The 13,735-nt window shown below is 39.1% G+C and overlaps 1 protein-coding gene across 1 annotated transcript in view; it reads right to left on the bottom strand.

The window, feature by feature from the left end:
- Positions 1–2,660: 2,660 nt before the first annotated feature.
- The window catches only part of st14 (ST14 transmembrane serine protease matriptase), a 69,174-nt gene continuing 58,099 nt past the window's right edge, over positions 2,661–13,735 (bottom strand). Inside the window, exons 17-19 of the mRNA XM_049467461.1 lie at positions 12,755–13,026; positions 10,823–10,959; positions 2,661–5,889 (exon numbers count right to left, since the gene is read on the bottom strand). Coding sequence (XP_049323418.1) covers positions 5,728–5,889; positions 10,823–10,959; positions 12,755–13,026 — 571 coding nt within the window. The 3' untranslated portion in view covers positions 2,661–5,727. The remainder of the gene's footprint in view (positions 5,890–10,822; positions 10,960–12,754; positions 13,027–13,735) is intronic.

The raw sequence follows: 13,735 nt of genomic DNA, 5'->3' as shown, positions 1-13,735 counted from the left end.
TGTGCTAAGCGCTAAACACTGTGTGCTAAATGCTGTGTGCTAAGCACTAAACACTGTGTGCTAAACGCTGTGTGCTAAACGCTGTGTGCTAAACGCTAAACGCTGTGTGCTAAACGCTGTGTGCTAAACGCTGTGTGCTAAACGCTGTGTGCTAAACGCTAAACGCTGTGTGCTAAACGCTGTGTGCTAAACGCTGTGCTAAACGCTGTGTGCTAAATGCGGTGCGCTAAAGGTGATTAGTGCTCACCACTTAGTATGTAATGCTCCCCACTTATTATCTGGTCATTAGTATGTGGTACTCACAACGTATTACCTGGTACTTACCACTTAGTATCTAGGGATTTTTATGGAGTGCTTGCCACTTAGTATACAGGGATTAGTACGTGCTGCTCACCACTAAGTATTTGGGGATTATTATGTGGTGCTCACCACGTAAGCTTTTGCCTGAGATTCTTAAAAGCATAATTTTATCTGTTTTTTTTTTTTTCCTTTTTCATTAATTTTGATGTGATATAAATGCTCCTGTTTCAGGTTGTTTTAGTTCAGTGGAGGAGTGGGCGGGGAAGAACAACAGGATTTCGGCTCCTACTGAATATTCACGACATGCAAATGTCTCTGCTCTGATTGGCTAAGAGCATTATGACGCTCACTCCACAGCTCTGCAGTGGGCGGTCGCAAGCCATTGACCTTTTCCATTGACCGTTCTTTTCCATTGGCTTCTGGCACCATTAATTTACATAGTGGGTGTGCCCCTCACTTTTTTTGACACTCACCATCAGTGTGTAGCCATTCCCTCCTGGTGTTAAACCTTTAAATGTTTAAACCTCTGTTTACGAACACGAATCTTTCAGGAAATAAAAGTCTCCTGTGGTCCTTCTGTATCATCATTTAAAGTAACCTTTTCCAGCTCCTTTTTTATTTCTTATTTTGAACAGTGCAGTGTGAACAGAGGTGGATCTGGCATTTACAGAGTTCAGAGGTTCTGATACGTCTGCTCTGATATTTTACAGCTTATTCTCTTTAATGACAACAAATAAAACCTCACTTTTATACTGGTTTGGGAAAAGCCATCATTTGAGGATACAGTAGATCAGTGGCGGCAGCAGTGAGTCTGGGATAAACAGGAGTAAAGCAGCATCGGGCCGCGGGCTGCGGGAGTTCAGACAGCTCGGGAACTTCTCGGCTCGGAGGTGCGAAGAGCAAAGAGCAAAGGCACTTTTCATCTCAGAGCAGAAAAGAGATGTAGATTCCTCTGTAAGTCTGAAACGCTTTGATGGAGAGCATCTTCCTGCTGCGTTGCTCCGGCAACCAGCTGTGACACATTGATTGGCCGGGACGTTTGCATGCGGCGGCGGAACGGGCGACCCGGCTTGGCCCCGGTTGTTTGGGAGAACGGTCGACCGGAATGGCCCCATTTTTCTCCTAATCCTCGGCTCCACGGCGTTCCTCAGATCTCACGGACGCGAGGTGGAGGACGAGGATGAGCAGAGCGCTGCGGTTTGTAGAAATTTGTAGATTGCTCAGATGCTTTTGACCTCGGCAATGGGGAAAGGCCTACAATTGGAGTTCAAAACACATCTGAAGACACCAGAACCATTTTTTTTTCTTTGGTGTGTGTGTGTGTGTGTGTGTGTGCAGGAGATGCTCCCTAAGGGCTACACTCATGAATCCTGCTCCGATAGAACTCTCTTTATCCATGGAAATCGCAGGAAATCAGCCGGAACCGACACACAGAGGAACGAGGGAGTAGAAAAACAGCAACAATCTGGAAACAGGGTTTAAAAACATCCAGCTTTTACAAGCATTTACATCAAAGATCCATGAAAACAGCAGAATATACTGAAAATGTTTAAAAAAAATCAAGCAGATTAATGCTGGGTTTCTGTTGGAAGCTGGTTTTAGATGGTCTAAGCTATATAGGGGTTGGACAATGAAACAGAAACACCTGTCATCATTTTAGTGTTTAGGGAGGTTTCATGGCTAAATTGGAGCAGCCTGGTGGCCAATCTTCATAAATTGCACATTATTGCACCAGTAAGAGCAGAGTGTGAAGGTTCAATTAGCAGCGTAAGAGCACAAATTGTTGGTGCACATCTTGCTGGAGCATCTGTGACCAAGACAGCAAGTCTTTGTGATGCATCAAGAGCCACGGTATCCAGGGTAATGTCAGCGAGATACCACCAAGAAGTACCAACCACATCCAACAGGATTAACTGTGGACGCTGTAAGAGGAAGCTGTCTGAAAGGGATGTTCGGGTGCTAACCCGGATTGTATCCAAAAAACATAAAACCACGGCTGATCAAATCACGCAGAATTCAATGTGCACCTCAACTCTCCTGTTTCCACCAGAACTGTCCGTCACCACAATAAATTATTGTGCTCTAAAAGCAGGTGTTTCAGTTTCATTCTCCAACTCCTGTAGTTATATACATACTTACTTTTTTTCAGATTATCAAACAAACTTTAATACCAGATAAAGATAATCTGAGCAAATATAAAAAGGAGATTTTTAATTAAAAAAACTAAAAAGTGTTAAAAAGTAATTGTCCCCCATAAAGTAATTGTGGTTAACTATTTACAAAAACAGCAGTGTTTCAATATTTTTTATAAATAAAATCGAACAAAATGTGGAAAAAATAGCAACTGTAAGGAAAAGCCCTTTGATGTTCATTAATTTATTTATTTCTATATCAAAAATGTAACATGAACAGTGAGGCCTGAGAGGTCTAGATTTGTGCTGCGCTTACAAATTCTGTTCAGACAGAACATCGTACACCATATACACTTCCCATTCTCATGGATAATAAATCACCTACAGCCAGCGTCTGAAGGAAAGGTACAGTAGAGGAATGGAGCACGCACACACACACACACACACACACACACGTAAAAGAAAATGATATTTCAGTTGATATTTCATGATATAAACCAACACTAATACAAATCTTGCATTCGTTTTTTTTCGCAAAACATTTTTTCTAACTGTAAAAAATCCCAAACAAGCAAAAAAAAAAAAAAAAAAAAAAAAAAAAAAATCACTTGCTTAATTATTTATTTTATATATTGCATTAAATATTTCATCCATTATGTCTGAGATTAGGCCTGAGCACTTTGGATTTGTGCCTGTGGCGTGTTCATGAATCCTTTATATCCCTAAAAAATCTGAAGAAATCACCCAAAGCTAACATGAAGGAGAAAAAAAAAACAGCACATCTTGTTTCCACCACAACTTTTCTTTTTAGAAGCTTTTTTTAAGGCTTTAAAAACAGAAACTGGTGATTTTTACACATTGTCTAATTACTAAGTAGGGTAAAAATATATAATTTATAATTAATAAATATTCAAGTACTTAAATGAAACAAATCAGCTTAATAGAAATGAGCATTACACATTTTTAATGTCAAATCTTAAAATCTATCTCTTAGTTTTACTTAATGCATTTTTTTTAGTTTTTATACTTCTGTATACTGTTTCTCTTAATTTTGTCTATTCTAGTAATTCCTTTATTCTCATATTGTTTAAATACATTTACAAATTTTACAACTATTACTTTTAACAGGAAACTATCACAAAAAGCTAAAAATATTTATTTATTTATAGATATGGCACTAATCTGATATCTTTTTTTTTAATTTTTTTTTTTACCTAAACTGTAAATGAATACTGAAGTCATATCATCATCATAGGCAGGCTCTTATCTGGGGAGCTGATAACTTAACAAAGCAGTTTCTGAGGCTGGTAACAGAGGAAACCCTTGCTCTTCCTTTCTCGGGTGCGCTCCTGATTAGTGCCAGTTCCATCATAACTTTTTTGGATTGACTAACCTTTTCTTTTCTTCACTTAGTTGAGTAGTTCTTGCTTCTCATAATCTGGATTCGAACATTACTCAAATATTCACTATTATTCACTGTATACCTGTAACTCTACCTCTTCACTACTTTACTTTAACTGATGCTCTCAAACTTAAACATTAAGAGACAAGAAATTCAAGCCATTCTAGGAGTCTGATGTTCAAAGCTGTCGTCTAAGCAAGAGATGCTACTTTGAATAATGTGAAATATAAAACATATTCTGGTTTGTTTAACACATTTTTGTTTGCTAAATAATTATGTATGTTGTTCTCCTTATAGCTCCTTATAAGCACTAGAATATCACTGCTCCACCATTTAAGAATATTCTATACCCTCACTGAGCACTATATTAAAAACCCTATACACACACACACTAACTCTGACTCTCTAAACAGCTTCAGTTCTTAAATGGTTGCAGCGTTCCTTTGGGATTCTGGATCATGTTGACGTGATTGCATCATGCAATTCCTGCAGACGGTTCAGGAGCACATTCATGCTCTGAATCTCCCGTTATAACACATCCCAACGGACTTGAATTGGATTCAGATCCAGAGTACGGGAAGAACCCGGCCTGAAAAACACTGAACTGAAGTGGCAGCTTCATCAAACCAGTTGGAGTCTGTTCACACTGATACAAAAAAAAAAAAAAAAAAAAAAAACTGGACAAATGCATTAATTAGTAGCTCTACAGGTCTTTTAATGAAGTGCTCAGTTAGAGGATTCAAAAATATGTGAAACTCATATATTATATAGATTTATTAAACACACAGAGTGATCTATTTTAAACGTTTATTTTTATTTTTTTTTATTGTTGATTGTTGATTATGAAGCTTACAGCCAATGAAAACCCTAAAATCAGTCTCTCAGAAAATTAGAATATTATATATTGAGATCAATTGGTACTTTTGTACACTGCAGCGTGGGCCGTGTGCCAAGTCCTGCTGGAAAATGAAATCCGCATCTCCATAAAAGCATGAAGTGCTGTAAGATTTTCCAGGATGGTTAGTGATGGTTTCGGAGAGCCACTTGAAGGGAGCCAATGAAGATGCGGATTTCATTTTCCAGCAGGACTTAGCACACTGCCCACACTGCCAACAGTACCTGATATTTGGGTTTTCATTGCCTGTAAGCTTCATAATCATCAACAATAAAAAAAAAACAACAACAACACTTACAATAGATCCCTCTATGTGTAACACATCTATATAATATGAGTTTCACATTTTGAACTGAATTACTGAAATCAAGTAACTTTTTATTGATATTCTAATTTGTTGAGATGCACTAGTATATGGCATCACTCAAACAAACCTTTTTTTTTTTTTTTAGTAGATATTGTAACAGAACAAGTGGCATCGTACCTTCTTTATTTATTTAATTCTGTAGAATATTATTACATTAAAATTAATTTATTAATTTAATAGACTGGGCTGTATTTATTATTCCTGCTAAAATAGAAATAGAGCTGTTTATCCATGAAAATGGGAAGAAAGCAGCTATAGCCACCAATCTGAAAGATAATATTCAGAAATATTCAGTAACAAAACAACATCTGACGTTTTAGAAGACACTAATAAAATGTGCTTGAAAGAATAAAAAAAAATAAACAAACAAAAACACTTTACCACACAAAAAAAATCTATTTAAACCACTGGAATATTAATAAAGGTATTAAAAATAAATGTTCAGCCTGAGATTTCTGGCAGCGTGGTGTCGCACAGACCCAGCGTAGTGCCTGGACACAGAGAGGAGATGAAGGGGATGGGTGGTTGGTTGGTTGGTTGGTTGGCTGGCTGGTTGGCTTGCTGTCTCGCTGTGGCAGTAGAGAGAAGGTCCCGGGGGTCCTCCCGAGGGTCCTGAAGCTGCTGCACGCTGCTATACTCCAGAGTGCTGCCGGATCCAGTATCTGAACTTGGTTAAGCGAGTGTAAACTCCAGGCTTATTCCGCCGAGCGCAGCCTTCCCCCCAACTCACTATTCCACACTGGAACCAGATATTAGCTTCAGAGAGGCAGACCAGCGGACCACCTGAGTCGCCCTGCAGAAAACAGAGAGAGAGAGAACGAGAGAGAGAGAGATAGAGAGGTAAAAGAATGAGAGAGATGAATTAAATGAAGGGTGGTAAAAGAGCAAAGAGACATTATTATTATTATTCTAATCACTTGTCATCCATTATTCCTCACTTCTAATTCAGCCGTCTTATTTATTGTTTCATTTCATTCCGTCTCCATTACTCCGAAACGATTTGTTTTAGGTGTAATACAATTTCGCAGCTAATTACTTCGCCAATATTGCAGTGTAAACAGCCGAGGCAATAAAGCATATTTGGATTGGAAACTGAAATGAGAGAGCGAGAGAGAGAGAGAGAGAGAGAGAGAGAGAGAGAGAGGAACGAGACAGCCAGCGAACAAGTGAGCGACAGAGAGAAAGAGAGAGAGAGAGAGAAAGAGAGAGAGTGAGAGAGCGAGAGAAGAAGGGATTGAGAAAGAGATAGAGTGAAAAAGGGTAGAAAAAGAGAAGGACACCGCCGGTCGCGATCATTACCACTGTACTAACACTGCTTAATACTTATTGCTCTTATATTGCAGTGCAAACATCCGAGGGAATAAAGCTGCTAGCTTGCACGAGCAAATGAGTGTGAAGCAAAAATAGAGAGATAGAGAAAGAAGGAAAGAAGTAAAGAGAAAAAAGGCCACTTCTTCCAGGGTTACTTGTCACTTTCTATGGTCAGGTCTAATTTTATCCCATTTATGCCCAATTTAGAAGGCCAATTACCCAACCCACTCATTAGGACACTCTTTATTAATAGTAACCAACACAAGGAGGGTGAAGATTAGCACACGATTAGCCTCCTCTGATACATGTGACGTCAGACTCCGCCTCTTTTCGAACTGCTGCTGATGCTATAGCATTACTGAGTAGCATCACAGCGCTAACGCTCGGAGAAAAAGCGCAGAGACTTGGTTCTGATACATCAGCTCACAGACGCAGCCTTGTGCTGATCCACATCACCCTAGGGGTGATGAGGGGAAAGAGAGAGCGTCATCTACTGTACTGTACCCACCCAGAGAGAGCAAGGCCAACTGTGCTCTCTCGGACTCTGGCTGCTGATGGAGATCTGCATGACCGGGATTTGAAAACTCACAACTGCAGTCCCAAAGAAAATGTTTAGCAGGTATCACAACAGAATAAGTGACATTGTTTTAGGTGTAATATAATTTCACTGCTAATAAGTTATTACTCCAAAATCACAGTGCAAGCAGACGTGGCAATGAAGCAACATATTTGAATTGGAGAGCGCGAGAGCATAAGCACGCGAGAGAGGAAAGAGCCAGCCAGCGAGCGAGAGCCTGAGTGAATAAGAGTAAAGCAGGGTTTGAGAAAGAGAGAAAATAAGAGAAGATGAGTTTGAGAGACCTAGACAGAAAGTGAGAGAGAGCGAGAGAGAGCGAGAGAGAAAGAGAGAGAAAGAGAAAAAGAAACACGACGAGAGAAAACAGCTAAAACCTGTTTGAGAGAGAGAAGCAGAGCAAAAATAAGGAGATTAGGTGGCGACGGAGGAAGTCGGTACGAGGAGAGCTGCTCGCTCAGGAGGAGAAGCAAGATGAATAACAAGCGAGAGAGAAGTAGAAATTATGGAAATCAACCCAATTTACATATCAGGGACCAGGGTACAACAATTAATCTCCTGCAGTATGAGCCTGAATGCACACACGCACACACACACACACAGCGCCGGATCATCCATGTCTCAGAATGAGTTACATTGTCGATGTTGTATCCAAATTTATGCGCTTTATCTCCTTCTATCAATTTTCGACTTAATTTGAAACTGGGTGTTCTTTTCATTGTGAGCAAATTTCCTGATGAATGGGCCAATAGAAATGCTCCAAAATTAGTTGGAAAAATCTTTTCAGAATTTACTTTTAATACAAATTTTAAAAAAGCACTTTTAATACTTCTAATATTCTATTTTTGTATATATCAGAGACTGTAAAAAAAGATGGACGCCGTGTCTCCGTTCCCATTCATTCAATGAAAATGAAGCCAAAATCTTCCTCCATGTTGGCGATCCTGAAACCCGAGTCTGTAGAGCGAGAAAGGAGGGAGAAAGACTGTGGAGAGACAGCCTACTCATTTGAATAACCCCGCCCCTAAGGGCTGCCTCGAGGTCACAGGCTGCAGAGCGGAGCGGAGCGGAGCTGACGGTCTGTTATTGGTCCCGCCCATAACCAGCCCATTTACAATAACCACAATAGAGATGAATTGAGTTGATGAAATGAGTTTTAAAAACGAATTCTGTGGGGATATAAAAATTTACAATATAAGCAGTGGTTACACTAGCTGCTGCATTTAAATAATGGAGGTAGAATTACAGTATTTTAGAAAAAAACGTGATTGAAAGTTGTTCTGTTTTGCCTGTTTTGAAACCTATGGGGATGGGTGGAGTTACACAGCTTTCTGAAACCGAACAGCAGGGGGCGCCCGACCTGTGGTGGCTTCACTTTTAAAAGAGACGAAGCTCTGTCCAGCTATATACAGTCTATGATATATATATATATATATATATATATATATATATATATATATATATATATATATATATATATATATAATATTGTATATATAACTTGAACTAATAGGACACGATGAATTAATTTATGCTATTAATGTTGGTAAATGAGTAAATTATTAAATATATATTATTTTTCAATATAGAGATACAGCTGCATGATGATTTTAGAGATTTTTTATTTAATTATATTTATTATATTCAATAACAAATGACAGTACCTTTAGTTTTTAAGGATTTAGAGACACCTCTGGTGAATATGTGCAATTGCACGACGCATGTAAAAGAGTACTAAAAGGTGCATTGTGGTGCATCCATAGTGAGAACAAGATCCGGGCTTGATCTGATTCAGCTACCAAACAATTTATTTATACTTTATTTGAGCTAAATGGATGTTCAGGTGCAGTTTAACCTGATATATTAGCCAGATATTTACTACAGCTATTTTGGCGCGTTTAGGTGTGAAAATAAACCCAACTCAGAAAATGCTACAAGTAAACGATGGTTAAAGTAAACAATAGTTAAAGGTGTTCTTAAGCAGCGCTTGCTAGGCATTTTCTATTTTGGTATCTCAGCTGGTTATTATGGTGTTTTGAGTGGTTGCTCAGGTGTGCCAAGTGGTTGCAGTGGTATACCACGCAAACGCTGGTGTGTTAGTCGTAGTACTAACTAACTGTTTGATCTGGTAGGTTTCGCTTTCACACTGCAGTTTATTAAGAACTCTAAAAAACATTTTATAACATGTTCACAGCTAAATCTAGAAGAATGGACAGTCTTTAATGGACAAGAGAGACAGTTACTCCAACAAAAGTAGGATAAACTCTTTGGAAAACCTTTGATTTTAGAGTAAAACAATACAGTGTTGGTGTGAAAGCATCCTAAAGCAACTCCCCCATAACAGCAATACAGACAGTAGTGAAGAAGTAGTGTATTTTATAGTGTAGTTTATATTAAATTAGTGTTTTGAGTGGGTTTCTGCTGCCAGAATGAACCTTCCTGAAGAAAGCTGTTGATTTCTCTCGCTTTGCTTTGTTCCGGTACGAACAGCAGATCATATTACTACACTCGTTCTGTCTCTACGCTCCCTGGTGTATCCCACAGACGTGCATTTGTTTTCTCTCTGCGCAACAGAGCAGCCTGATACCCGGGGACCCAATCACTGCAGACTAAAGAGAGAGACTAAAACGCTCCAGTTACTCACACGTGCATGCGCAAACTCCTGTATGTGTGCACTAGTTACAGAGATAAAGAGCGAGAGAAAAGAGGAAGAGTGAGTGAAACCAGTGTAGAACAAAAAATAAAATCAAATAAATATAATTTAAATTTTAATTAACCTCTTACTTTCAATCCGTTAACATTATGTTGTTTTCAGCTTATACCTCCTGCTATAATTATAAATATAACTATAAATTATTTTTTTGTTATTTTCAGCACTGCAGTGATGATTAGCACTGATTAGCATGGTAATGGTGGTGTTTGAGGTGTTAGTTTACCTTGTATAATACGTTTTTTATAGCCTTATATATTTCTATTCTTCTGTGTTTTAAGTTATGTTTAATATGTTTCTTATTGTATTTTGTTGTTGCTACAGGTTGCCTAAATTTCCTTTGGATAATCAATCCATCCATCCATCCATCCATCCATCCATCCATCCATCCATCCATCCATCCAATCCATCCAATCCATCCATCCAATCCATCCATCCAATCCATCCATCCAACCCATCCATCCAATCCATCCAATCCATCCATCCATTTCCCACTTCTACTCTTTAATGATAAAACTCCTGCACCTGTACTGCAGTTAAAAAAACAAGAGGACCACTGAGTTTTTTTGGTCTTTCTCGTTCACATGACATTCATGGCATGGCGTTCAGTAGCTCCTTCATTTCCACTCACTGTTGTGTTTTTACGTGGATCTCCGTGGAAACCGTGGCACGCCCAATGTGTAATTACGGTGCGCGACAGTGGACAAATAGCTACAGTATCTTATTTAACACGAGGAGACAAAACTCAGAGATATCAGTCCGGATGGGACTAAAATTACCGGAGGACCACGAAAAAGAGTTCAGAGAAAAACACGTACATGGTCGTTCCGGACTTGAATAAAATTAAAAAGGACCCTTAATAAAAGAGCACATTACCTCAGAACCCCCTGAGAAACTAATCCCATCCGGATAGGGCTTTAGGTGCACTTAAAATACTTTATTATTTTTCCCCAAAAATCATTAGTGAGCGTTATGTATGTATTTTACCAGTCACAGTGACATTCAGCCCACATTTTGTAAAAAAAAAAAAAAAAAAAAAAAATATATATATATATATATATATATATATATATATATATATATATATATATATATATGTGTGTGTGTGTGTGTGTGTGTGTATCACTGTACCTGACACGCATCCACTCCCCCGGCGAGGAATCCACTGCACAGCATGCGGGAGGTCACCTGACCCTCCGTTACATCATCACACACAGTGTCATTAATGATCTTCACCTCTGCTTTCTGCAAGACACGCGACGCTCGTCCTGAAACACACACACACACACACACACACACACTTACTTAGTCTTCTGTCCCATTATGCTAATAGTCGTAAACATCATTAACTATTCTCGCTTTTTCTAACCTCAACAAGTTGAGACCAGGTCACTGCAGGTGATAATGATCAACATCACTAATATTCAAAACAGAGAGAGAGAAAAACGATACAGAGAGAGAGAGAGAGAGAAAAGAGAGAGAGAGAGAGAGAGAGAGAGTGTATCCAAAACAGTGTGAATGTACTGCTGCGAAAGAACTGTAAGAATGCACCAGAATATCTTTGAACATCATGGCTAACAGATTTTACGTAAACATTCACAACAGTTCGAATAGATGGAAACCAGTCTAGAACATTGTGTTTGGAGTCTTGTGTTTGGCATTCTAGAATAATATATCTGAAGTAGTGCATTCTACAATAGTGTGGGTAAAAGAACAGAGTGAAAAGGGCAGAATATTCTAGAACAGTGCAGATTAAAGTAGAACCATTCTATAACCATGTGAAAAGGTGGGGTGGGGGTTCTAGAACAGTGTGAATGAATTAGAGCATTCTAGAACTGTGAAAAAAAAAGAACATCATTCTAGGACTGGAAGAAGGGAGAGCATTTCAGACCAGAAGGAATAGATTGGAAAATTCTAGTGTGAATGAATTAAGAGAATTCTAGAACAGTGTAAGAATGGGAGAGCATTCCAGAACACCATAACTAAATGGGAACATTCTAGAATATTGTGTCTTAAGTAGAACGCTTTGGAATAGTGTGAAAGAAGTAGGGCAATCTAGAGCAGTGTGAATTAAATAGAGAATTCTAGAACAGTGTGAAAAGGAGAGAGCATTCCGGAATAGCATAGATAAAATCTAGAACAGTGTGCATGAAGTAGAGCATTCCAGGACAGTGTGAATAAAGTAGAGCACTCTAGAACAGTGCAAATGAATGAACTGAATTCTAGAACAGTGTGAATAAATTAGAGCATTTTAGAACAGTGTGAATGAATTAGAACTCTGAATAGTGTGAATGAAGTAGGGCAATCTAGAGCAGTGTGAAAAGTAGAGAGCATTCAAGAATAGCATGGGTAAAATCTAGAACAGTGTGCATGACGTAGAGCATTTCTAGAACAGTGTGAATGAATGAAGTGAATTCTAGAACAATGTAAATGAAGTAGAGCACTCCAAAACACTCTAAATTAAGCAGATCATTCTAGAATAGTGTGAATGAATGAAGTGAATTCTAGAACAGTGTGAATTAATTAAGAGAATTCTAGAACAATGTAAATGAAGTAGAGCATTCTAGAAGGGTGTGAATGAAGTAGAGCATTCTAGAACAGTGTGAATGAAGTAGGGCAATCTAGAGCAGTGTGAATGAAGTAGAGCATTCTAGAACAGTGTGAATGAAGTAGGGCAATCTAGAGCAGTGTGAATGAAATAGAGAATTCTAGAACAGTGTTAAACACCATGACTTAATTGGGACATTCTAGAACACCGTGTCTGAAGTATAGCACAGTGTGAATAAATTAAGAGAATTCTAGAACAGAGTGGAAAAGGAAGAACATTCCAGAAAATCATGAATAATACTGTATCTGAAGTACAGTATTCTAGAACAGAATTAAATAAAAGAATAGTCTACATTGCGCAGAACATTCTAGAACATTTCAGAACAGCAGTATTCTAGAACTCCATGAATGGAGTGTGTTAAAGGGGACAGGGCGTTCTAAATATACTGTATATAATTCTAGAACAGAGAACATGATATTAGAAGATGGAAAAGATTAAAGCAGATTAAAGATTACCTCCCTCTCGGAGAGCCCCCCAGCCTGTGACCCAGCAGGGCATGCCGGCGGGGAAGACGTGGGAGCTGGCCGGCAGGCAGATGGGGTGGATGGTGTTGGAGAAGACCAGCGGTTCCTTCAGCTCCAGCAGGGCGATGTCGTTATCCTGGGTTAACTGGTTGTAGTCCTGGTGGGTGATGATGGTCTGCACCTCCCTCACCTGGACGTTGCTGTCGTCTCTCTCCTGGTCCTGCATGCCGCTGTACGTCAGCCAGTTGGACACCTCGTGGTACCTGAAACCGAGGAGTCAGCGGGATTGGTTATCGATACGGAGTGGATGAAGTGAATGAAGAAGAAATGAACTGAGAGAAAGAAAGGGAAAGAAGAAAATGCTACAGAACTGATGCAAATTGGACACCACCACCTACATACACACTTTGGTATCGTGGTGACGCAAAAAATACGCCTTGCACGTCTCAAAACATGCAACAGGCATGAACTAATTCTCTTAATTAATCATGGGTGTGTATAACGTGAAATAAACCAATCAGTGTGGCAGTTGTCATTCCCTTTAAGAGTCAGGGGAGCTCTGACTTTGGCGCGTTCATATCTTAACAGCGCAGCACTATTTCCTAGTAAAACCATCACCGATTGTGTGATTGAAACTTCACACTAGACCTCGAGCAGTTTGGACTGTGTGTCTCTCCACTCTTCCTCCAGACTCTGCTCCCTTAATTTACTTTAAATAAAATGTAAATTTTACTGATGATCAGTGATGGTTTGGATAAAGAGACATGTCTGATATCTGCTGGTGTTGATCCACTGTGTTTTATTATCAAGTCTAAAGTCAGTGCAGTTTTGTTTTCCCACTAAATCTTACAGCACTTCATATCTTACAGCTTCCCTCTGCTGAAAACAACTTTTATGGAGATGCAGATTTCATTTTCCAGCAGGACTTGGCACACTGCCCACACTTGCAAGAGAACCAACTGGTCTAATATA

The sequence above is a fragment of the Astyanax mexicanus genome, chromosome 18, assembly GCF_023375975.1.
Source record: "Astyanax mexicanus isolate ESR-SI-001 chromosome 18, AstMex3_surface, whole genome shotgun sequence".
Classification (NCBI taxonomy): domain Eukaryota; kingdom Metazoa; phylum Chordata; class Actinopteri; order Characiformes; family Acestrorhamphidae; genus Astyanax; species Astyanax mexicanus.
This window is presented reverse-complemented; position numbering and strand designations above follow the sequence as displayed.